We start from the raw sequence: 27,038 nt of genomic DNA, 5'->3' as shown, positions 1-27,038 counted from the left end.
TATATATATATATATATATATATATATATATATATATATATTTAAAAAAAGATTTACTTGTGAACATTAGCTGTAAAATGTTTCAATATACTAGTCCTGACTTGATCCTAAAACAAAACAATTGCTGTAGAGTCTCGAAAACCCGAGTCTCGAAAGTTCGAGGTTCCGCTTAATCCAAGGTGCTTCATTTATAGTTTAAGTTTATTTTTTGATATCTCAAAAACTGGTTTTCATTAACATTTGAAAACAGATTTTTTTTTTGTTTTAGCAAAATCTATAAACTACATTCAGTGTCAGAATAAAAATACATAATTGAAGTAGGTACATTAAATAACATTTGTTTCAACAACAATAGCCCTAAGAGGTACGAAATATTCATCATCTACAAGATATGGATTAAGAAATGCATTATAGATAACGACTTGATACGTAAAATTGACATTGATTTGCCACAAAAAACGTATTAACATGCCGTTTGGAAGATACGATTGCAATTAAAAAATAATAATAATAGTGCACAACTCGATGCCACATGAGGAAATATTCAACCATTATACAACTAATCGTTTTAATGCTAACCAAGATACATACGAATGCACACACATACATACGTCACGGAAAGTTCGACGAAATGGACTCGGGCACAGTCAAAATACAGTGAAGCACCGTTTATACGTTTCTCTTTTATACGTTTTTATCAATTATACGTTTTTTAAATTGGTCCCTGCAGAGTCTAATACACATTAACCTATACCTGTTATACCTTTTTTTCATTTGTACGCTTTTTTCATACAGTCCCTTCAAAAACGTATAAACGGTGCTCCACTGTACATTCTATAATTGCCTACAAATTTTCACACATAAGACGCACGGATATCTTGAAAATCTAAAGTCAAAATTCGATTAGCCGTAATTAAAATGAAAATTTATATTGAAATCTGAGTGATAAATTTTTCTTGAAGGCCATACTTCCTTTTCTAGACACAAGGAAGTAATTCTCCTCCTTATGTTGTCCAAATAATAGTGTAAATTTTTAATCTGGAAGAATTTTCCGGATAAAATCCGAGTTTTTAGTAATCCGAGGCTACGTGAGCCCCGTTCACCTCGTATTTTCGAGACTCGAATGTATACTCAAACGTGATCCAGCTATGACCAATATATATTAGCAATAAATGGCTATGGTCAGGTACTATATAATTTTAAGTACCATGTGAGCTCCGAGGGGACCGAGAGCAAAGCCGGGTTCCTAGTCAGTTTGGTCCCCGGATTTCCTTCCCTCAACGCATTTATAAAATTTATACTACACCGATTCACAGCTGGGTCCCTAGTTAACGACTAGGCTGACATGATCTGTAGTCGACATTTGTGAGCTCATGATACATTTTCAATGCAAATTCTATCTATTACTATTTCTGCGGTATCTTGAGATCTAACGAGTGACGAGCTTTTGGTCCGTATTCTGATGAATGCAGCTGCTATTTGAGGCATACGCAATATACTATAGACATAGAACAGTGTAATAATAACCTTTTTTTTAAAAATATGTAGCAATCAAAAGAGCGTCTAAAGGGATTCTTCAGCCCTCGAAATTATTTGCCCTCGTTCTAACCAGGGCTGCGGAGTCGGAAGGAAAATGGTCGACTCCGACCCCGACTCCTGGATTTTGAAACGCCCGACTCCGACTCCAACTCCGACTCCGGATTTTTTTTATTTTTTTAAATTGTATTTTTTCAACTCCCTCACTCCTTTACACTGTTGTATGGTTTCTGGGTCACTGCATTGTATTAATATAACGTCGGTTTAAAGGAAAAAATCACTAAATGCACTTTGATTAATTTCTGAAAAGAGAATTCATTGAAAAGAGAACAACTTCTAGTAACCAAATGTGCTAACAATTCAAAACCGACTTAAAATGCACTTAGTGAGTTTTTTCTCTAAACAGACGATATGTAAAAAAAAAAAAAATCTTGCAGAAATAACCAATTTTTTGAAATGCGATTACAGTTTAAGCGTTGTAGTCCTGAACTTAAAAAAAAAACAAAAACCGATATTAATGTATTGGAAAGGGTTCAAAGGCGGGATACAAGGCTAATAAAAGGACTTTCTCATTTAGACTACGATTCCAGGTTTAGAATGCTAAAAATGTACAATCTTGAGCAAAGAAGAGATCAAGGGGACATGATTCAGTTGTTTAAATTTATTAAACTGAATGATGTTATGGGGCTAAAGTTTAGCACTGAAAACAGGACAAGGGTTCATCGTTTTAAGCTATTTAAATCTCAGGCTAACATGGATATTAGGAAAAATTATTATTTTAGCTGGGTAGTAGAACTTCGGAACAGCTTACCGGAAGAGGTGGTAATGAGCAAGGGAGTAGATAGTTTTAAGAGGACCATTGATCTTCACTGGGGATTGTAAATTGAATAGGACCAGCCTAGCTGGGCCCACAGCCTGTTGCTGGTCGTCACTTTTGTATTTGTATTTTGAATGAACTCTACGTGTACCATTGTCATCAGGTCCTAATTTTGAACAAAAGACCCGTGGGAGCCTTATACTGCCGCACTAAGAGCAAAAGTCATATATACAACTGGAAACAAAAAATAAGATTGTAGCTTTCTAAAGTTTTGCGTCTCCCAGTACTTGATTCAGCCACCAGGTTTTTAAGAATTTTTTTTCAAAAATATTTGTTTTTGACAAAGAACCATAAAATATGGTACAGTCGACTCTCGATAACTCAAAGCTTTATAACTCGAATATTCTTTTAACTCGAAGTTTTTATTCAGTCTTGAAATAATTAGTGTTTTGAACGCAACTCTATATCTAGAATTCACTCCTTTTAAGTCGAAGTTTTTTTCCGAAGTTTCGTATCTATTTTATGCATAAAAAAGCACCCAAAATAAGAAAAAAAAGTATTTTGCCCTTTTTAACACATTAGTTTGCTTTTTAGTTTGTATGAGCAGGATAATTTCACTCATGGTATGCAATAGTGGCACAACTCAAAAAACACGCATTTTGTACTAAGAACACGTGTAAATATGAAAATACATTCTTTTCAGCAGCAATACTAGCGCACTTCATAATTGAAATATTACGCTGTAAGATGGCAATGAAAACTTTAAACCCACTTATCTCAAAACAAGAATTTTTGAGTTGTGCCGCTATTGCAGTCCATGTGCGATTTATTTGCAATAGTTCTCTATAATGAGCACAATGCATGCTGCTAGATTGTGTGAAAAGTAGCCAATAGGGCTATTTTTTTCCGTGGCTGACTACCTAAAATTTCATTGCTGGATAATTTTTGTTGATGTGAACTGGGTGGAAACGAAAGATTACTTCAATATTGAGGAAAATGTAACTACATGTGAATCCTTATTCTACGGAGCGATTATGGAAGCTATTCGCGGAGGGATATTTAACTGTTGTACCTGGAAAATTCCAAAAACGTGGACAGGTCGAATTGTGTTTACAAACTTAATGACGTTTAATGTGCGATAAAAATATAATGTAAGCAGTCAAAAAAGGCTTCTTTTTTCGAAGTTTCTTAATAAAGTTTATTTTGTGTGAATATATTTTTTGAAGTACAAATAATAAATTTTACTATTCCAACTATAGCTGTTATAGTCGACCTATCATACACTATTTCTGAAAAAAAAAAAAAAAAGTTACAATAAAAGTTATCTTTGAGATAATAGGGAAAGGAACTTCCGATAACTTGAACTACCAATTACTGGAAGGTTTTCGCCGGTCCCTTGGGACTTCGAGTTATTGAGAGTTGACCGGTATTTGGATGAATTATGTTGCAAAGAACCACTTGGTGACAATAACTCAATTTTGATAAAAGTGTCATACGTCGTCAGTGCTTAGTACGACATGCAGTCACATTTCCTGAACAAGAACAAGAAATGAGAAGTAAAAAGTAAAGTGGATAAGAAACGCAGGAACTGAGCTCCTGTATAAATTAAGTACTTTCAGAGCTGCCAACAGTGAAAGCTGAAAATAAGGGTAAAAAATTCGGGAAACCTTACATGAATAAATTTAACATCAAAAATTTGAGTGTAAAAGGGATTAAAAAAGAAATAAGTTAGGACTTTTCAAGCCTGAATAAGAATGGAAATTCGGTGTTCGGAAATCTGGCAGGAGGCCCATTTCGGAAATTGAATTACTATTACTACCTTGTTTAGGTAAAAAAAAAACTATAACTTTTAGGTTTGCAAAATATTTTTAAAGGAACATACGTTTTATTTCTCTTTTTCAGTGATAATAAACATTCCTTGCTACAGTTTAAGATTATGGAAATTGGGAGAAAACTTGGGATCGGAAAACAGGAATACAAATTTAAAAAGAAAAACGAAAAAACGTGTATCAAAAATGACCTTCTCGTACTAGCGCCTGAAAAAGTTCGCTTTTGTGACCGTGAGTGTTTTACTGCAAGGATTTCCTAAATCCTAATCACTAAAAAAATCTTATTTATGGAATTTCGCTGTTTTGATGAAAATTCAGGATATATATACACTTGATTAGGGTTTTCTGGAGAAGATATGAGGGAGCCTCAAGAATGAATCGGGAGAGTTGGCAGCCATGTCCTGGTTTCGTCAACTGAAAAATGAACTGCTTGCTTGCCCTTTTATTGAAGGCTCATTGAGAGATCTAGTTGCTATACCTTGGTTATCATCAATGCTGTCAACTGAAATACGAGCTGCTTAGCTCTTCATTTTCTGAAGGCTTATCGGGAGAGTCAGCAACTATGTCCCTGTTACCATCAATACTGTCAACTGAAATACGAGCTGCTTAGCTCTTCATTTTCTAAAGGCTCATCGGGAGAGTCAACAGCTATGTCCCGGTTACCATCAATACTGTCAACTGAAAAAAAAAGTTTCTTATTCAGTCACTGTACAGAACACACATCAGGAGAGGTTGGCAGCTCTGAAATACGAGCTGCTTAGTCTGTCATTTTACTGAAGGCATATCGGGAGATTTTGCAGCTATGTCCTGGTTATCATCAATACTGTCAACTGAAGTATGAGTTGCTCATTCCGTCACTATACGGAAGGCTCATCAGGAAAGTTGGCAGTTATATCCTGATTATCAACAATGCTGTCAACTGAAATATACGTTGCTTCTTCCGTACTGTACTGATAAATGATCGGGAGAGTTGGTAGTCCTGGTTATCATCAATGCTGTTAACTGAAAAGGGAAAATTTTATGTTATTCCGTCATTGCACTGAAGGCTCACCTCGAACTTCCTGATAGCGTTACAAACGGTGAGGCACTGCTCCATTTCGTCGGCCCTGCCGTTGTGGTTGTGGCTGCGGCTGCTGCGGTGGCGTAGGCTGCGGCGCTGGTAGTGGTGGGGCTCGCCATTGCTGGTGGTGCCGGCCAGCTCGGGGATGACGCCCTCTTTGATGACGTAATGGATGACGTCCATAGAGCGACGCATCTGCAGGAAGACCGTGTCGCGGTTCTCCCGAGCCGTATCGCAGTCCGGGTGACGAAGGCACGCCTGGGGAAGGAAAAGGGTTCATTAAAGGTCAGCTTTATTTAAAACTAGTGGTATCCGCACGGTTTTGCCCGTAGTAGAAAATTAAAAGGTCATGTGGTTCGCCTGTATATTAACAAATAATGGATGATGAATTTCTCGCCAGTTTGCTATATTCATTTGCTTGCCCATGTTACGGTTCCACGTTATGATAATTCCGTAATTTATTCGTCTACGTTGTGATAATTTGCTCAATAAAATTTTCTTAAAATTGAAATAGAAAAAGAACAAAATCGAATTTTTAAAAAATCGCTTCGACGTGCATACCTCTATGCTACAAATTAATTTCGCACCAAATTTTATGAAAATCGGCCGAACGGTCTAGGTGCTTTGCGCGTCACAGAGATCCTGACAGAGAGATATTCAGACAGACTTTCAGCTTTTTTATTAGTAAAGACTATTGTGATTGGACGACGGACTACGGCATGTGGTAGGCAACATGAGCTTGGTCAATTTGAGGATACGGGATATGTGCAGCATGAAAAATTTTAACCATTTAAACTATCTATCGAATACAATCAGATATTCCAAACATTTTAAGTCATGCCCAAGATATTCTCGGGATGCACTGATGTTCCAAAATGTTACAGCCGAGAATTAATCGGTGTAATTTTTTTTCCTGAGTAGTTACATCATACCATTATTTTCGAATATACGGGAAAAGTTGATTTCGGTTTCATCTCTTTATCAAACCAGAATCTATATCAGTAAAAGTTAATTTGCGCTCAATACAATTGATGGCAACACTTTGCTGAAGGTTTCATAGTGAAGAAGTTTATGTTCAAAGTGTGCGGCAAGTTTTGTTATTTAAAAAAGAATGAAAACGGGAAAAATATGAGGATGGAAGTACGATTCTGGTGTACTGATTGTGGAGTTGGTTTATTATTGGAAAAGTATTTCCAGTTATCCCACACAAAACTAAAATACTTAACAACTAATAGGTATTCGTTTTTCTTTATTTCTAGTTTTTTAGAAAATAATTAAATATATATATTTTTTGACTTTTAGAAAGAATACTCCACTAAAAGCGAACTTTATCACTTTACTACTCGCAAAGTCATGACAGCCGTCTCAAGCAAATATGCAGCGATGACAAAACTTTAAAATTTCTATGCATGTAGTTCAAAATACCAATTTTTAACTACTAAGTATATTTAATTTTGAAAGACACACTTGATTTTTGCAATAAAACAGATTCCCAATTTGTTACAAAAAAGATCAAAATAAATTGACAGTTACATCGTTAATTATTATTTTTTTAATTGTGTATCACAATCCGTTACCTATCTTTGTTGTAAACAATTTGTGACTAGACAATGTATAACTTGCGAACTGCTATAAGATGCATTAAATCTAACATTAGTAGGATTATTTAAGGACCCATGTACCATGAGAGGAGATACAATCAACTACAGTACAACTATTTGCTATCGAATCAAGTTTTCAATAACGAATGACTGTAATCTTTTTTTACTGCTTGTTGTTCACACTTTTATTCTTAAGGTACATAGTTAAAATTACAGGTTGCATATGGCATTTTTTAGGGTAAACATTGTAGTACCGTTCTGCATGGTACGGTATGGTCTCTCTAAGGATGCCATTTCGTCTCCCTCTGGCACCTTTAAGAGTGCTATAGAGGGCAAAAAGGCATTCTTAAGGAGGTGCCACTGGTGCTACAACGTTACATCATTGTTAGGTGTCATATGCTACCAGCAGTTTTTACAGTGTATGCACCATTATTACTGTGATCTCCACTAATTATCTTTTCTGTCTGATAATGCATAAATGGATGATGGAAAAGAAAATATCTTGACGAGCTTTGAATAGCAAAACCAAAGCAAATATTGCTCGCGACAGTGTGTGATTTTCACTTCTACGTCTATGTATTATAATGAGTTCGTTAGACATACAAAAGTTCAACATTTAATCCAATTGCCTCAATTTTTATTTTTTTGACCATAAATCGGATGAACTAAGAATTTTCTAATCATTTATTCCGCATCCCGTGGAAGTAATCGCCACCTCCCATTGGCTATGGACTCTTCAAGTTAGAAAGCTGCATAATGAATAAGAATCATAACCAAAGTTGCGTGAATATGCATTGATTTTTACATTCTTTTGACCTATTTTTCCTTATTATTTACCAGAAGTCATGTGGTATAAGTATTACTCTTCCACATCAACAAATACACCATTTATCGGGTAAAGTAATTGTCATTCAATAAACTGATATCTTTGCTTCATGCATAATGGCTACTGAAAATGATCCGTTTCAAATGGAAGGATACAAACCATTTATTTCAACCAGTAAGCATTTAAAAGAGATTACGAGAAAGGAGAGTGGTTCATTGCGAGATTGCTAAATGTAATTGATTATTCAGAAGCCTTGTAGCAGCAAGGGAGCTGTGGAATGGTGGATCATTCCATGCGATTACCGCAAAGCATCAAACTACAAATGACGTCAAAGACAGAATTACCTTATGAGCAGTCGCATAAGATCCCTCATCTTGATAAGTAATCAGACAAAGAGCGATTGGTTAAGTTCATTTTGGACTGTAATCAATGCCAAAGATGATTGTTTTAGGTTCAAGAGAGAAAAATGTTTATGATGGAGGCTAAGGAGGTTGCCATATGATTGGAGGGAAAATACGTCCTTTTGCGTAGCTACAGTGGAAAAACGTGCACCACAAAGAGCTTTCTAATAATTTTGCTAGGTGTTTTCTCTCGTTCTACTTTCTAAAAGAACTGACTTATTAATACACATTTTAATGAACAAATACGTTTCAATATTTTCAAAGTCTGATCTCGAAGAAAACAAATATGTGATATTACCATTGAGAAGATATAAAATGGAGGAAGTGAAGACTTTTATTCGTGAAGCAAAGATCCCAAGTCATGCGATAGATTTTAAAGCAAAGTATTGGAATAATCAAGTTTCTTCTGCTAGTTTCACTCAAATTGTGTGAACCACTCGTCGTTGTTGAGTCACGTGACTTGGAGTCTTTGCTTCAAGGACGTATAAAAAGGAGGGGCTTAGGAGGCCCAGCCCCCTCCAAAACCTGGAAAAAAATTTTAATAAAAGGTAGTTTTTTTTTGGTTTTAGTTGCTCACAAATAATTTTCAAACTTTTAGCTACAAAAAAAAAAAAAAAAAGAATAAATAAATACGATAGTGATAATAATTATACTACGTTAGATCAGAGATTTCCGAACTTGGTGCCCCTGGAAGAGGTGAGGGTTGCTGCGAAGTGTCCGTGATATAAAACTAGACTAGGAAGCGGTGAGAAAACACTAATTCTTCAAAAGGTGCTGAGAATCGTTAAAGTTTGGGACCAGGCGATAGTGTTCAGAAGGGGTCAGGGGATTCGTACCCCTTACTAAAAAAAAGAAAGTGTCTTGGGAAAGCAAAGTTATTAAAACAAAAAGAAAAGCAAATAATGTTGGGAAAAAATTATTTAAAAAAAAATAAATAAATAAAACGAACCCGAAAATGAATGCTTAGTGAAAGCGATTTATCATAGAACGTGATTTGCGAATGCGACTGCGCTATAAAAGAGATATAGAATTAAGTTTTCACGATGAAAAATTTCATCTGTGCGAAAAATATTTGGTCAAAAAAGGAAAAGGATCATGAGTTTGAAAAAAAGAAGAAAAATTAATGGAATCGGTATTGAAAACGCATTTTTGTCGAAAACGAAATGTACATATTTTGTAATTGAGAAAAACAAATTAAAAATAAACTATTAAAAGAACAAAATTCAAACAAATTAAGTGAAAACGGTCAGCAAAATAAAACGTTGCTTGGAGAAAGAAAAATGTTCGCACTAACCGTCAATTTTCTCAAAGGGGTCGATATACTCATTACTACGTTAGGGATTCTTTTGTTTTTCCAAAAAAAAAAAATAATAAATAAATAAATAAATAAATAAATAAATAAAAAAAATTTAATACCGCTGTTTTACTTTCGTTTTAATACAGAGCTTCTTGCGACAAATTTAAACAGAGATTTTTATAGTTTGATTAATATAAGATTTAGTGTGAAATAGTCCTCATCTATACATAATAGAAAATGATCGAGTAACACTCCTGACATCATCAACAATGAAACTCGCGCCACGGTATGATAATTTGATAATACTTTTTTGTAATGTTTGACATGCAGGGAACTGCCTTATTTTGGCAAGGTTGAACTGGATCCGGACACTTAACTGTTTTACTGGTAAGACTGTAATTTAAAGAGAAGGAAAATAAACGAAAAAGTGGTCAGCTATTAACGCTATCTACTGGAGCTTAGGATTAATCCACTGGAGTTAGGGTTAAAATTTCAACTATCAAATTTTCACCAAACAGGCAATTGCTTCGTTGAAGTGTAGAAGAGTAGAAGCAATTATCATTCGTCATACCTTGAAGCCAACGACTTTTTAGATAATATAAACAGCAATAATATTTTATTATTTTCACTGAGCAACATTTTAAATACTTTTGTGCACTTAGAAGTAAACTATGAGACAGTTTAATCCAACTGAAAATTGACTTAGAAAAATCTTGAAACGAATGAAGTTTTTTTTTTATTTTTTTAATCAGAAACATTTGAGATCGAAGGAGAAAAAAAGATGAATAAAAGAATGGCCTCTACTTGAGTTAGATGTGGCGCAACGGAAAGTTATTTGTAAACGTCGTCCCTTCTGTCCGGAAAAGCGGAGGAGTTTGACACTGCAAAGATAGATATTGGAATCTGATTTCGGGCTTCGAGTCATTTCGTTGAAGTTTTGATGCTTTTATTGTTTGATTTGAGGCCGCTGAGAGGAATTCAATAAGACTTTAAACAGAAATATAAATGGAAGATTGTATGTTGTTTTCCGCATTCGTGTAATAAGAGATAAGATTTTTTTTTGGAAGTAGAATATGGTTAAATAATTTATTTCTGTTGAAGTTAAAACTGGAAAAAATGGCTGTAAAAGTACGCAGAAAATAATATTGGGTGCATGAAATGGTTGAAGATGTGAGTATAGTGCCTCTTTGCAATAATGTGTTTTTATCAGGAAATATAGTTGGGCCAAACTTAACCTGGAAATAATATGATGGCTACGCAGATCCTTATCACAGCATTACGATGCTGCTAAGTTATGTTTTCTCCAAGTATAGTTAAAAAATTTTAGCAGTTTGTCGGTAAAATTTTTTATAATAACGAGTGGAAGTTTAGGAAAAACAAAACAAAAAAGTCCAGCTCAAGAGCTGGACTTTTACCGCTACTTCTATACGAGTTGTTTTTTTTTAAACAATAGCGAAAATTTTGTATGCTATGTATGCATTTTGTAATTTTCAAATTAAAAAAAAAATCAATTCCCCCCCACCCCAACCTCTTTTTCTTCGTACTAGAAAACACTTTTGTTTTGATCTCTCAACATCGTAGAAGGGAAAAACTATAGGAAATGTTACTAAAGAAATTTTATGAACATATCATTTAAAAAAGTGGTTCATTTCCTCTTATGTCTTATTTTTGGAAAGAAACGCTTAAGAATTTTTTAAGTTTATATGTTTTCGTTTACAGATCAATCAGAAAGTTTTATTCATAATAATTTTTTTACCAATGTTACAATCCTCGAAAAAAAAAAAAAAGAAAGAAAGTAAAAGCCCTTTGTTGTTTAGATATTTTCAGCACCAATAAAATAAATAAAATGTTAATGGACACCGATCAAAGCTTTATTTTAAACTAGTGGTACCCGCACGGCTTTGCCCGTAGTAGAAAATTAAAAAGTTATTTGGTTTGCCTGTATGTTTACAAAAAATGGATGATGAATTTCTCGCCAATTTGCTATATTTATTTGCTTGCCCATGTTACGGTTCCAAGTTATGATAATTCCGTAATTTATTGGTTCACGTTGTGATAATTTGCTCGGTAAAATTTTCTTAAATTTGGAACCCCCCCCCCCCCCACACAGAATCGAATTTTCGAAAATTCGCTTCGATGTGCCCACCCCCATGCCACAAAAGATCCTGACAGAGATCCAGACATCCAGACAAACTTTCTGCTCTTTATTATTAGTGAAGATTTTTGAGGCAATTTTTTTGTAAGAAGGCGCGTTTATAATGATATCAACGCAAACTTAAAAATTCTGATTTCAACGCCAGATTTTTTATTAAAAGATGAATCTAGAGGAATGCAAAGAATCGAATTGGTAATCTGACCATTGCACCAAAAGCTATCCAAAACGGGACAATCAGCATTTTTGACTTGCTAGTTTTCAAGTTGAGGCTCAGGAATTGATAAAAGCAAGATGTTTTAAGGAGAAAAACTATATGTTATTCGTTGCGAGCAAGTTTTGAGTTATTCCTACTAAATACTGTGGTTTTGTTAAGATTTCTTTGTTTTGGTAAAGAACAGAGGTGGGCAATGTCGTTCTTTTTAATGATCCGTTCATTAGAGGATCGTTCATTCCTTTGATCCGTTCATTTAACTCGTTCATTTGAACGACTTCGTTCATTTAAAAAAGGCATAGGTGATCTCTCTGTATGACATACTCACGTACATTCGAAATGTTTCATTTGAACTGTAATGTTCTTTGAAAGAGAAATAACTAAAATGATTTAAAAGTAAGAAAATGTGCTTTTGAAAATGAATCAAAAAACTTTATTGAGGTTCAGAGGCACAAAGCAATTATTGTTCATTTTGTAAGATATTTCCCAGTTGCCGAATGGTAAGATATGTTTTCCATTCCATTCCAAAAATCGGAGGTTCCATTTCAGCACGTCAAAAAAATAAGTATTAATTTTTTCCAGCAACAGCACTGTATATTTACATATAGTATTACCAATAGACCATGTATGATGAAAAAAGTAACAACAAATGTATCGGTAGCTCAGCCGGAGTACCGGATAACTTAATTTAAAAAAAAAAAGACTCACCTTAAATATTTTCAAAATTATTCTACAATACCGATGAAAGAAAAAAAAAAAAAAAACCGCAATACTTTTTTAAAAGGGGGAGAAATTAGATATTAATAACCCTTACAAAAAATCTCAGATTATTTGGATATTGAATGTTGGATGAGTTAAAAATCTGAAGATGAATGTAATTAAATTTTTTTAAAAATGCGATTTTATTACAAGTGCATCATTACAATGTTCCAAATTGCTCACTGTTCAAAAGAACGCTCGTTCATTTTTTGCGTGAATCAACGGATCCATTCATTTTAAGGATTCGTTCTTTTTGACCCGTTCGTTCAAGAACGACACATCCCTAGAGGCGGACTTGATGAATTTAGCGGCCCTTAAAAGAAACCAAAATGTACTCATTTCTTCATTTAGGGGGGCTCAAGGGGCTCAATTGCTCCTTCGCTTTGGGAAATCGATAGGACCCGATCGATGCATCGATGCCGATGGTTCAACAATTTAGCCATTGCCATCGGTTATTGGTTTCATATAAAACTTTTTGCTTGAAATTCAGTATGAATTTCTATTTTAGTCACTCCTGAAAGAATTTTTAATACTGCATTCAGATACAAACAAGTAAATTATTGCGTTGGTTTTTCGGTTGAGTGTACGTGTGTATCTCTCATAAGTCATAAATCAAAAATGGTAAGCTGTAGAAGGTTAAAATTTCGTATGTGGGGTTCCAGTTGTGCGCTTCCCTTTTTGTTTTCAATCGGGTGTTCTAAAAGGCCTATTTAAAATAATTACTTATTTCACTGCAAAACTAATATAGCGTCTTAAACTGATCATTTGGTGATATATTGGAGAATCGAAGATCAACTTGTAAACAAATATGAGATGGCGAAACCGGTTTTTGTGACATTTTGTTAGATTCCCATTGAACCGACGGTGATTTTTAATTTTTCGGTACTTTGTAATATGAATCAAAGTAATGCAGTCTTTTCCGTATCGTTTCGGCGGCGTTACAAGTTTGAGGCTCGTCAAAACACATTTTGGGGCCCTCTTTCTCTATCATGGACAGTGTTGCCAGATGGTCAAATCCAGATTTCCCCAATTCCTTTCCAATTTTTCCCCAAAAAGCGATGTTTTATACAAAAATTCCCCAAATTCAAAAATTATTTATCGACTAATATTTTCAGAAAATGAATCGACTTCCTCCAATATTTTTGTCTCTTGAAAAATTTTTTTCCCCCCAAATAGCCAAATTTTCTTATAAAATTCCCCAACTTTTTTTTTCTTCCCATTTTCGCTTTTTTTTTTTTTTTTTTTTGTATTCTTTATTTGTAATCTTTCTTTATCTGTACTAATAATAAAGCTGAAAGTCTGGATATCTCTCTGTGTGTCAGGGTCTCTGTGACGCGCATAGCACCTAGACCGTTCGGCCGATTTTCATTAAATTTGGCAAAGAATTAGTTTTTAGCATGGGGGTGTGCACCTTTAAGCTATTTTTCGAAAATTCGATTTGTCCTTTTTCTATTCCAATTTTAAGAACATTTTCCCGAGCAAAATTATCATGAGATGGACGAGTAAATTACTAAGCTATCATAACGTGGAACCGTAACGTCTGGGCAAGCCAATTGGCGAGAAATTCATCATGCATTATTTGTAAATATACAGGAGAACCAAAAGACCTTTTAATTTTCTACTACGGGCAAAGCCATGCGGGTGCCACTAGTCATAAATACAAGCACCTGACCGAGAGATAAAAAATAGCCAAATGTTTTTTTTCCTACTTGCATTTACTACTCTGCTTCCGTATGTACATTTAAACTATTAGTTTTGTATATATTTATCCAAGAACATTCTTCATCACACTTATTTTTACCCGCTTCACGTATCAACTAGTTACTCACGCAGAACATTAATGCGAATTCCGTAGCATTATGTTCCACATAATGCAAAATGCGAATTCCATAAAGTTAAATAAAGCTAAACCGACGTTGTTTGATACAAACAATGTAATTACTACTTCTTGACGCGAATCTAAATACGAAAAAATTCTTTTTTCCTTGAAGTTTCCCCCCCCCCCAGGTTTTCCCCAAGAAAAAAATTTTTCCCCGAAAAATTCCCCTCAAAACCCATTTTCCCAAAATTTCCCCAGAGAGCACCAGATTTCCCCAAAATGGGGAATTTGCCCCCAATCTGGCAACACTGATCATGGAACGAGTACAACATTCATCATAAGCATTTTTGTAACTTGGGACCCCTATGGCCATAGGTCCTCTCGCGCAATTGCAACATTTGCGATGTATTAAATCCGCCACTGTACATCAAAACTGGTTCTCAAACTGAGACGGGGGAGCTTCACACCTCCCTAGTAGACGAAGACGGGTGTTCTTGTAGGCGTGCATGTTTAGGAAAAATAAAATGAAAAAGTAAAACTAACTTTAATTTGCTCAACTTTGTGGTCACATGTGAATATTGTCGACATTATCGCTTTTTCTTGGTTGCTGGTGTAGTTTTCATCCACATATGAGTGAATCTGAATTTTCAGCATTAGCACCACATACAAAGTCGAAGCATCGAAGAAGGTATTGAAAGTAATCTGATGAACTGCGTTAATGTAACCTAACATTCAGAAATTTATCAACCACAAACAATGACAGCCCTCCCACCAACGAGCTGGTCTTATAAGCCAATCTCGCTTAGATCATACATTTCCGTAAATTAATCTTTGATTTAACGAGTTCTAATAATAACACGCTCAAAATAAAGTTATATGTGTAGTAGTAATATATATACATTTTGCGTACGAACTTACTATACTTTAACTCAATAGTCTGCTTTAGTTTCAAATCCTGGTTTTCCGATTACACTAATTGAAAAGTCATGGAAAGAAGATTTTTTTTCTTTTAATTTTTTCTTTTTTTCTCTAAGCAAGCGCGATTTGCTTATTGTTTTCATTTGACCGTGTAAAATGTCCTTGAGAAGCTCCTGACTCTTAATCAGGCCAGTCATTTCAAACTTTTCAAGGGAGGGGAGGGACGAAGGGTTAGGGTTCGTACTCTATGTATTTTTTGGGAAAAAAATCATCAAAGTACATGCAAAAATGCTTAATTACAATATGTGTTTTGAATCCAGGGGCTGATTGCCCAAATGACGTGCTTGCCCTTAACGTCATCAAACTGACTTTAATTTAAAACTGACTTTAATTTCGAAAATAAATGGGGAGGGAGTTCCAACTTCTTTTTTCATTCGCGACGCTAAATTTACCTAAAATTGGGATTTCGGAATTGAGCTTTGAAATGTTGGGTGGGGTTATGAACTCCTTTTTTTATTCTGAAAGAAAAATATGGAAATAAATGCAAAGCAGAGGTGCCACTCCCCCGTAAGAACAAAGGCGCACTCTAAATATCACGAAGACCCCCTCCCAAAAGCAAGAGTCCCTTTTAAAAACAGAAAAATACCCATCAAACTCCCCCCCCCCTAAAACTTTCAATGGCGCAATCTGTGCATGATCTTTCCTAGGTGGGCATCTCGACTAAAGAGTGGCAAGTTGAGGGACCGTCCCGGGTGGCAAGCACCGTAACTGCGCCGCTGGGGGGATGGCAGAGGAAAATTATGGAACCAATGTTTTTTCTAATGTAGAAGTTAACTTGAGGCGAAAGAAAACAATGAAGTTTTTCTAAATTTCGTTATAAGAAAAAGTTAACACTAGATTATAAGAGTTTTCCTGAAAACCTACTAATAAAACAAAAACTTCCCTTTTCTATTATTAGGAAAATGGTGGTTAGAGTAAGAAAGGGAGGAGAAGGATCCTTCGAATCCCTGACAATCTTAGCAATTTATTTCCATTTGATTTTTTTTTGCCATTGGCCATCGGCCATTTGGAGAAAAACAATCGACCATCGGCCATCTTTGAGCAATCGGCCAACAATCGGCATCGGCCCATCGGCCATCTTTGAGCAATCGGGCAACAATCGGCATTGGCCCATCGGCCAAAAAATGCCATCGGTCGAGCCCTAGAAATAAATGTATTTACCTGTAAGTATGAGTGTTTTTTGGAATAATTTTCTTTGAGCATACACCTTTTGCCCTCCCCTCCCCCATCGGAAAAATTTGGAATGACGTACTTGGATAAGATACAGTGAGAATTTGGATTCCAAAAGTGTTTTTTAAATAGCTTATTTACTTTCTTGGTTTGTCTAATGTCCCACGTGAAAAGACATGTAGAAGCAGCACCTGCACGCTTGTTACTAATCGCACGATTTTTCCATTTTGTTACGAATTTGAAGAAAAACCCATTAAAATTCAATTAAAACTATGCTTAAGAGATTGAGACAAAATATTTTTAACAATTTTATTGCCTCTTGAAAGATTTATATTTCGTTCAAGCGAAGAAACTCTAATTTGTTTGTCAAATGTTTCCGACGTGATATTCATTGCTGGAGTGATTTCTGAAACTGTAGTCGTAGTTTTAGTTTGTCAGCTTTGATACCGATCTGCCAAAAAGTTAAAACACATGAAGCCTTACCTAAGGTTATTCACAGAAATATTCTTGACAAATACAAATCTAAATATTAAATGAAGCATAATAAACAAACATCCTAAATTGAAAGAGTTAAACTTCGTACTTTTTTTCAATTCAACAATAATTTCAGTGAATCAAGTCGCTGCATTTTTTTCCACATTTAAAGGAGATGAAATAACTCTCGATGTCTCTTGATAATGGATATCCACCCATCTGTTACAAGGCCAGTGTTATTCGATTTTCAACTTCATCTTTATATGAAATAATGCGCTCCACTATGATAAAAACAAAAAGTGGTTGACTGTTAATTAAACGCTTCGTCTATCAGAAACAAACCTGCTTCCACATTAATCACACTTATTAAGGAGAAAACAACAAATAGTGTTGCACAAATTAATAAAAATATTCGCCCATCTGTAGTTGTAAAAAAAAAAAAAAAACACGTGCAGCTAAAAGTTCGGAAACACTGCTTTTGTATTATACAACCTGACAGAACAAGATCGGTTTTGAAAGCATCAAAACAAAATTATATTTGTTAAAATAAACTTTATTTCTTACCTTCTATCGAATACGTATTTAATGTTAACTTCAACACTAGAAATGATCAACAGAATAAATGATACGGTCCATTCTTTTAAGTAAACAAAGTTAATTTCTCATATTCTATTGAAGACGTATTTTACGTACGTTATGGTAGGAACGATTCGAAAAAAAGAAAAAAAAAGAACCTATAATATATTATACTAGCAAAAATACCCGGCGTTGCCTGGGTTAGCAATAATTATGAGAAACAATCGTTACTTGCATTTGTTTTCTGTTTTAAGTGAAAGAACTTAAAACACACCCTTTTGACGTGACTTAAAATCTAGCTTCTTCTTTACTCATAAAACTAAAGTAGCAGTAAGCAAAAAGAGCAAAATAATATTCATTTAGAAACGAAAACACGGAATTTAAGCGTATACAAATTTGAAGAATTTCCGAAATATGAAATTAAACTTCACATGTTTAAAAAGATTTATCAGTTAATACTTTTTTTTTACATTGAGTCTTACCTTCTCTGTATGTCTATTGAAGAACGAACTGTTTAAAAAAATGTAGCCGCGCGCCCGTAATCCTCTTCAACTTGCTTTAGTTATTTTGGAAAATCTCAATTATTGCGAGTTCTAGGTGCGATTTAAAATATTATCGAATTTGCAGGAATCGTTTTGGGATACCTTGGATAATGCTCTCCGTCCTTGCTTTGTAAAACGGTATGTTACTAATTTTTGTTAAAGAGATATTGCCGCCATAACATTCAACAATTCTAACTATGAACTGGGAGTTGAGATGATACACTAAATAATGAATTGGGTTGAGGAAAGCCTTCGAACATGGAACAAAAAAAGCCCATAACTCGTTTTTCATACAACTTAGAACTTTCTAACAGATGTCATCTTCATCAGAAAAATAAGCGCTTTCAATGCACACATAATTTTGATATGTACACGTATTTTTGATCGTCATATTGGGGCATTTATGCGAAAATTTGGACAAATTAGAATAAAAAAGGAACTATCAATCGGATTTTTATCGAACTGGTCTACAAACCTCCCCAGTACCAAAAATAACAAACGGTGAAAGTTTCAGCCAAATCTGCCGTGTAGTTCCTGAGATCTTAGGGAACAAATTTACCAAAGTCCATTTTTATATATATAGATTTTTAATAGAGCAATTTAGGCTTCATTTTTCTTTCTTCGTCTACAGAAAACATGTTCGAATAAAATTTATTTCACTGAATCGCCATAAAAACATTGCGTACATTTCCTCCTTTTACGCCGTCCCCTATTTCTTTCGCAAAAATCCGCAATGACCAATAGAGAAAATAAATGACTCAAACCTTTGATGCTGTGAGCAATAGAACAGTTGACCTCTCCAGAACTTGTCGAGCAGCCGCCATTTGAGCTCGCCTCCTCTCATTATTTACATCCTAGAAAAAAAGAGGAAAACGATAAAATAATGTCTCGATTCGAGAAAAAATAGTGGCCATATATTCTCCTGAAGAGCAATAAGAAGTCAAATACCCAAACGAAGCACTAAATCCAAGAGATAATTTTAGAATACGGTTCAAATAAATAAATTCTAAGACAGATGGTTAAATGATTGCCGTTTTTGACTTGGTATAATGTCAAAAGCTTAAATGAATTATTTTCACTTTTTCTTAGGTATAGAATATGTATGGTAGGATGATAGGGTGAGAAGTAAATTTGATGACTGAGATGTAGCTGACAAAAGAGGGAAAACATTGAAAAATAATAATAATAATAATAATGAAAAATAAAACAAAATAAAAATAAATAAATAAAATAAAACAAGGTGATTTTCAGCTGGTTACCCAATTATCTCTCATAAATTTAGAACGTTTAATATGTAATGCATTTTTAACGTAGTCATCTATTAGCTAACCCTAGTAACAGAGCGATCAATTTTGTTCCCATTTAGTTCTATCTTCTTTGGATAGCATCTCAAACGCATACATGAGTTTGACTTAGTATTAATTTGTTTTTTCTTTTCTGTCAGCAATTGCAGAGATCATTTCATAACCAACACATTTTTGCTTATGGAAGTACAGGTTCATTTCGTGGGGATTTATACTTCAACTTAATTACTTTCCGTTTGCAAAGGCAGCGTCACTTCATCCTAACTTATCGTAATCTCAAAAAAAAAAAAAAAGAGTTAGCCAGGTATTATAGTGATTTTGTCACATTACTTTTTGTTTTTACAAAACACTATTCCCAGCAACTAGGATTTTCATCGAAAGTTTCTTTTGGAGATTGGTTTTGAAGAGATACTCATTATAAATTGTACCACCTTTTATAGATTAGACGTACATTTTAGAACTTCAATTTCAATCCCCCTCACCCCACCCCGCTTTAGTATGTGTTCAAAGTTTTCTAAAAGTTCCTGCCAAATTTCTCTTTTGACTTTTTTCTAAAGTACTACACCTGTCATTAATATACTCGTTAGGGTGATGTACAGGGTGTTCCATTTTAACCTGCAAGACCTTTATTTTCGCAACTGTTAGTCCTAGATGTATACTTCCAATTGCAAATATGTTCAAAATCAGATGCAGAGTTAAGGGATTGAAAGTTTGAACCAAAAATAAAAATAAGTCAAAAAATACGAAATTTAACTTTTTATAAGGACCCGAGGTCCCCTAACTAATGCATAGAGAAATAATGTCCATTGAAAACTATGACTAACACAAAAACCTTGACATTTGTGCGACCAAAACTCAAGGAGATATTCCAGTTTAAAGTTTTAAGGGACCATGCAAAAGATGAGTTTGGAACTTATCCCTCTTTCAGAAGAATGACAGGTCGTCAAAGTAAAAGAAACAAGGTATTTATATTTTTCATTGCTATTCGAAATTAAATGCAAATATTATAGCGTGATACGCAAAACCACACTGCAAAACTTCGAATAATTTGAAAAATCACTCTCTATGCACACATGTAATTTTAAACACTTATTAACCACTATATTTTCCCTCAAAAGGTGTTATTGACGGCGATTGAATTGTGGTATAAGTCACAAAACGCTGCGTGTCATATCTCGGTGAATATTGGTCGTACTAATTTCAAACTTTTTGTGTTGAAAATATTTTTCAATGGAGATTATTTCCCTAAATATAAGTTAGGGGACCTGGTGCCCGTATAAAAAGTTAAATTTTGTATTTTTTAACTCATTTTTACTTTTACTTCAAACTTCCAATATCTTAACTCTGCATCTGATTTTGAACATTTTTGCAATTGGAAGTATATATCTAAGACTAACGGTTGCGAAAATAAAAGTCTTGCAGGTTAAAACGGAACACCCTGTATATTACTTAAAAAACTCTAGCCATTTTAAATCTGTTTCATTTTCATGCAGAATACACTTCTGTTAAATTTGAGTACTTTTTCTTCTGTATTGCAATTAAAATTTACAACAAAGAAATCTTGAAAATATTTTTTTTTCTGGACGTTTATATTCTAGCATTGTATAGCATCTATTGCCAGATCTAGGCTAAATAGGGCAGGAAAGTTTTTCAAAAGCGAAGTTTCACTTTAACACCCACCTAATACATTTCAAAATAAAAAATAGTAATGGTTAGAACTACTGGGCACGAGTCGTAACTCTTTATACTATGGCTTTAGATTCAGATTTTAAAGCCATCTTTTAAATGTTTTGATAAAAGCAGGATACATTTTGAACTAGTAACTGCAATAGCATATAATTGGCACACTACGTTTTAAAAAATGAAGTTTAATTTAAGCTTGTTACAGTTTCTGTGGGCTTTTGTCATATTTCTATTGCATGAATCTGTAAGGAAGACTGGGGATACTTGATCATAAATATAAACATGATCCCACAGCCAAAAATGTACAAAAACAATAAGTAGAGATTTGAAACCTGACAATTATGTTAAAGTTATACTTGTAAATAAAAACTGGCAACACTTCGTTTTTTTTTTCAGCCATTTTATTTTAGCTTAAGAAATGATTGTCTAAATGTGTCAAGGGAAACTTTTTTCTAGAAAAGCATTCTGAAGTTTACATTACCCGTTATACCCAACTTAAAAAACCCCCGAAGCGTATGTTAAAGTATAGACAGTCTTTAATAATTGAGACATGTTTTAAGTAAATTTCCACTGATTGTCTTCTTTACTAATAATAAAGCTGAAAGTCTCTCTGTCCGGAGGATGTCTGGATGTCTGTAGGATGTCTGTGACGCGCATAGCGCCTAAACCGTTCGGCCGATTTTCATGAAATTTGGCACAAAGTATGTAGCATGAGGATGTGCACCTTGAAGCGATTTTTCGAAAATTCGATGTGGTTCTTTTTCTATTTCAATTTTAAGAAAAAAAAATATCATAAGATGGACGAGTAAATTACGAAATGATCATAACGTGGAACCGTAACATGGGCACAAGCCAATTGGCGAGATACGAAATTATCATAACGTGGAACCGTAAGATGGGTACAAGCCAACTGGCGGGAAAATTCACCATACATTATTTGTAAATATACAGGCGAACCAAAAGATCTTTTGATTTTTCTATTACGGGCAAAGCCGTGCGGGTATCATTAGTTACTAATAACAAAGCTGAAAGTCTCTCTATCCGGAGGATGTCTGTAGGATGTCTGTGACGCGCATAGCGCCTAGACCGTTAGGCCGATTTTCATGAAATTTGGCACAAAGTTAGTTTATAGCATGGGGGTGTGCACTTTGAAGCGATTTTTCAAAAATTCGATGTGGTTCTTTTTCTATTCCAATTTTAAGAACAAAAATATTATAAAATGGACGAGTAATTTACGAAATTATCATAACGTGGAACCGTAACATGGGTACAAGACAATTGGCGAGAAAATTCACCATACATTTGTAAATATACAGGCGAACCAAAAGATCTTTTCATTTTTCTATTACGGGCGAACCGTGCGGGTACCACTAGTTAATAATAGAATAAGTATGTTTGTAAAAACCGCATATTAGGGATACGTGATCCCTTCGTTTAGAGGGATATGTGATCCCAGGGATCAAGTATCCATATGGCAATATAAACACAATGAAAACAATATAACTGTTGTTTACTTAGTTGGCATAAACTTTAATCATTCAAAACTATGTTAACATAATGAAATTTATCATAGTATGAGTGATAGATTTATTAAACAATCGCTGCAGTAAATATGCTATAGAATTAAAATATCAGTTCGCACTTGTAACCCTCACAACACATCAAACACTAAACATAATCTAACTCTAGTGTTGAATTATGTTCTGATCAGCCAAATGAGCTTGAACAAGTTGAAATAGATATCAAATCTTTGTTTGAATGAAAAAAATGATTTTGTTACAGTTAGATTTTTACAACAAAGAAGTGAGTTGCCCATTATGTAGACCCATTAGCGGATAGAATGCAAAGTTGGATTTCTAGAGTTTGAAATAAGTTTTCTAAAGTGGAAAGGTAACATGCTTAATCAATCTCTTTTTCCTGAAAAATTGACAAAAGTGTAGTCGCTACACTTTTCCGATCCAAATGGCTAAACTTAAGCTGATGCGTCGGCCTATCTATATAGCGGCTCTACGTCACACAAAAAAACACTACGTCACTTCCGTCGCACTCAAGTTTGCCGATCGGAATTTCAAAGCTCTAGCATAAAAAGTTTCATTTCAAAAATCTTCTCTGAGATTCACACAAGATTAACATCGAGTAAAAAGTAATTGATAATGCGCTGTCAAAATTTCGGGATGATTTTGCTTGTTATGATAAAATGTTATCACATTGATATTCAACAGAACTTGGCAGTAACATTTAACTCAGAATCATTTAAATGTAGGAGTCATTGAGGAGTGAAATGATATTGTTACCACCCTGTTTTAAAAGAATGTTTATCTCTAAAATTTATCTTTAGTGAGATTTTACGTTTACCCCAGTTACTCTCTTTCTCTCTGAAAGTCTCCAAATTTTCTTTCAAAAGTTACGTTTACATTTTAATTATCTGTTACAAGTTAAACTAATAATTAAAAATGTATAAGCATCTCCTTTAATTCAAACAAGTAAAGTTTATAAAAAAACACAAGTTATTTTTTTTTTTTTGCAGAGAACCATTACGCAAAGCTCTTATTCAGAGTACAATGTTTCTGCGTAATGAAGTTTAGAGTCATTATCTTTGCTGAAATTCACGCAATAACATCATTATGTTAATCTTCCTATTTGCTAATCTTTTAATTAGAATTAACCCACTGAAGAAAATTACCATACAGTAAGGTATTTGTTAACTACTCCTCTGAACTCAAATCTGAACATTAAAACAGTTCTATTCAGTTGACAAGAAAATCGTTTAAAACTCATCCATCATGCGTTCGATCAGTTTTTGTTCAGTTCTTTTGCCACTTTTAATTACAAACTAGAAAATCTCCCGTCAAGGTATGTTTTGATGATGAAACATGGCACAATTCAAAGCAAAATATATATTTAGTTGGCAGGACTAAGTGCATTTCCAAAAATAAATTTAAAGTAGTTAACCATGAAACTTTTTAAGTTACATAAATGAAGCAATTTTGAAGCTTAAAAATAAATTATGCTTACTTTGTTTTAATCGTAATTATGCTTATTAATACTCCATTATGAAAACTAATTATAAGATCGTTAACATAAAGATCTAAGCTAACTTTTCATAACGCCTAGTTACCGGTATTAGGCACTTTCCTATTTTATCCTTAGTGAGCATTAATATTTATTTGAATTAAAGCCATTTTTTACGCTTTTAAATTGCTTCAAGCATTATGTTTATCTACCCAATGGTGCTCCAAGATTGTCCATATATGTTTCAGACTGGAGAGTGTCTGAACAACATTTATGAAGTTTGTAAAAATTATATTGTAAAACAAAATATTAAATTTTCCGATATTTTGATACATATGTTTAAAGAAATAAGGTGTAAGATTATGATCGGTGAAAAAAATAAAATGAAAAAGGTTAGAATTTTGCACAAACCAAAAAATTTACAACTGTGCCACCTGTCCACTATTTTAAATTCTTCAATGAAAGAAAGGTTAATTATTTATATTTTATAAAATATAACCACAAACGTTTAGAGGAATGTCAGAAATCTATTTGATTTATTCAAAAACAAACTCAAAAATGATGTCTTACACATGATTAATATTTATTAATCCTTAATTCTCTTATTTCTTATAAAGGAGGGTTATCGTTGGTAAATTTTAATAACAAAAGGGGACCGTGAACATAGAAAAAATTGGGAACCAGTGGTGTACACTGTCTCATATTTGACCACTCTCCCACACACACAATTCATTATTATTTTATTTCTTAGGTAATTGGTCAAGTATTTCAAGGAGATAATGCGGACTCTAAAGGGGAAAGTGAGGTTAAAAGAGTAGCAAGACGATTTGGATTGCATGAATTTGAAAGCACAGTTGACCCGTACGCGGAATACTCTTTTCAAAGTGCTGAACATTTTACCAATAGCAACAGCTGAATGTGAACATGGGTTTTCGGACATGAATCTGACCATAACAGATTTGAGGAATCGTCTAACAATAAAAAATGTATCATATTTAATGTTCATCTTTATATATATTAACTAGCTGCTATTCTTTACCATGAAAATACAAATTGTGTCAAATGACGCATGTTCAACAATCAGGCTTAAATCATTTAGACATCCAGTCATAAAATTGATGATCGTTTAGACATCCATTAAATCATCCAGACATAAAAAATCAGGCTTAAATGAATAAATGGAAAAAAAAAACATCATGCAAAATTTATCTTCCGAACATTGACGACAGATATCGAAATACTTTTAAGAAATTAAATCGAGAAAGATGGACTTAAAAAGCGTAACCATGGAAACACAAAATAAAATAAGTTTAAGGAATTAAAATGTGAAAGAAAATAATTAACAATTTGAATGGAAAATGAGATTTTTTGAGTTTGGTATAAAAAGGCTTGTAACTTTCTTTCCTTTCGAGATAGACGGTCAGTTTTTCGACCAAGGGTCGAGATGAATCTGGAGTAAAAAATGCCGCTTTTTCCAATGGTGTCAAAAAGAAAATTGTGGGACGATTCCGTCACTTTTTATTGATACAGTGGCTCCCAAAAGTCTTCGTACACCTACGACTTTCAACGAAATAGGCCCCAATCCATTGGTTAGAATTAATGTTTCGGAATAGGTATTTAATTATAAGATTAATGATCATTTTTTAACAAAACTACATGAAAAGTTTTTTAAAAATATTAAAACTTAATTTTTTAAAAATCGAAAACCAAAAAGTGCCGGAAATTTTATCTCACAAAAGTCTTCGTACACTTTATAAAATGTCTATATATTATTGAATAATCTAACTTTTGATAAAGTTATTAATTAGTAGAATATCATGCAGTATCAACAACACCTTTTAAACACCTGGGAATAAATTTCATTCTTTTTTATGTCTTTTTTTTTGCGTAATTTCCGAGTAAGTGTTCAACCACACTTCGAGTCTTACTGTTTCTAGCTCTCTTTTCGTTTCAAAAGCGTATTTTCGTAATCTAGCCTACAGATATCTCTAAATATGTTACAATAAGTTCAAATCTGGAGATTGAAGGGGTATTTTCTAAACTTTAGGACAATTTTTGAGGCACTTGAGGCAAACGTTGAAAACCGTGTGCTTCTTATCGTTATCTTGATAAAAAACAAAGTAATTTCCGATAACCAAATTTTTGGCTAACAGTTTAAAATTGGTTTTTAAAACATTTAAACGAATAGCATTATTCATTATTTCATCAAAAAATTCCAAACTACCAAGTCCTAATGCTGATATGCACCCTCACACAAGAACTCCTTCACCGTCCTGATTAACTGGTCCAACTAAGTTCTTAAGATTAAGTTCCTAATTTTTTCTTCTACTAACAATTATACAACAATTTACCAAAAATGTTGAATTTATTTTTATATGCAAGTACGACGTAATTCCCAAACGTTTTGAGCTTATTTATCATTGATTTTGCGACGAAAAGCGTAAGGTTTCTGTTTTTCGCACGGCCAAGAAAATTTCTGCGGGAAGAGGTCCCTTTTAATCCAGCTAATCAGAGAACTTGACGAACAATTTTAGGAGAAAATTAAATGTAAAAATTTTCATTTAACTTTTCAGAAATTTTTACAGCACTCAAATGTGTATTTTTCATAAATTTTTTAACTGTAAATCTCCGATCACGCTTTGTCAACTTTGCTGGTTGACCTTTTCTTATCTTATTTTCGGTCCGATTCTTTTCTTTATAGCATTTTATCAAGCACTTTACTATAGAATGGAATAAAATAACTAATTTAGAGACATTTCAAACCAATTTAGCGCTACTGTGATTAAAAAATTCAAATTTCGAATGGTACTTATGGTTTTTTTACGAATACCAGCCATTTTGAAGTAATAAGCACAAAAATAAGGAATAAATAAACAAAAAATTCAAGTCAAATGACTTTTAAGGGTTAACACAATGCAAAAATAACAAAAAAACGACATATGATAGTTTTAATCACGAACACATTCGAAAATGTTTGAGTGTACGATG

The 27,038-nt window shown here is 33.8% G+C and overlaps 1 protein-coding gene across 1 annotated transcript in view; it reads right to left on the bottom strand.

The window, feature by feature from the left end:
• The window catches only part of LOC129221145 (alpha-catulin-like), a 139,219-nt gene that overhangs the window by 52,215 nt on the left and 59,966 nt on the right, over positions 1-27,038 (bottom strand). The window contains exons 5-6 of the mRNA XM_054855629.1: positions 18,816-18,905; positions 5,234-5,500 (exon numbers count right to left, since the gene is read on the bottom strand). Of these exons, the coding sequence (XP_054711604.1) occupies positions 5,234-5,500; positions 18,816-18,905 (357 nt within the window). The remainder of the gene's footprint in view (positions 1-5,233; positions 5,501-18,815; positions 18,906-27,038) is intronic.

Source organism: Uloborus diversus, chromosome 1 (genome assembly GCF_026930045.1).
Source record: "Uloborus diversus isolate 005 chromosome 1, Udiv.v.3.1, whole genome shotgun sequence".
Lineage (NCBI taxonomy): Eukaryota > Metazoa > Arthropoda > Arachnida > Araneae > Uloboridae > Uloborus > Uloborus diversus.
Note: the sequence above shows the minus strand (reverse complement) of the source record. Positions and strands in the feature narration are given on the sequence as shown.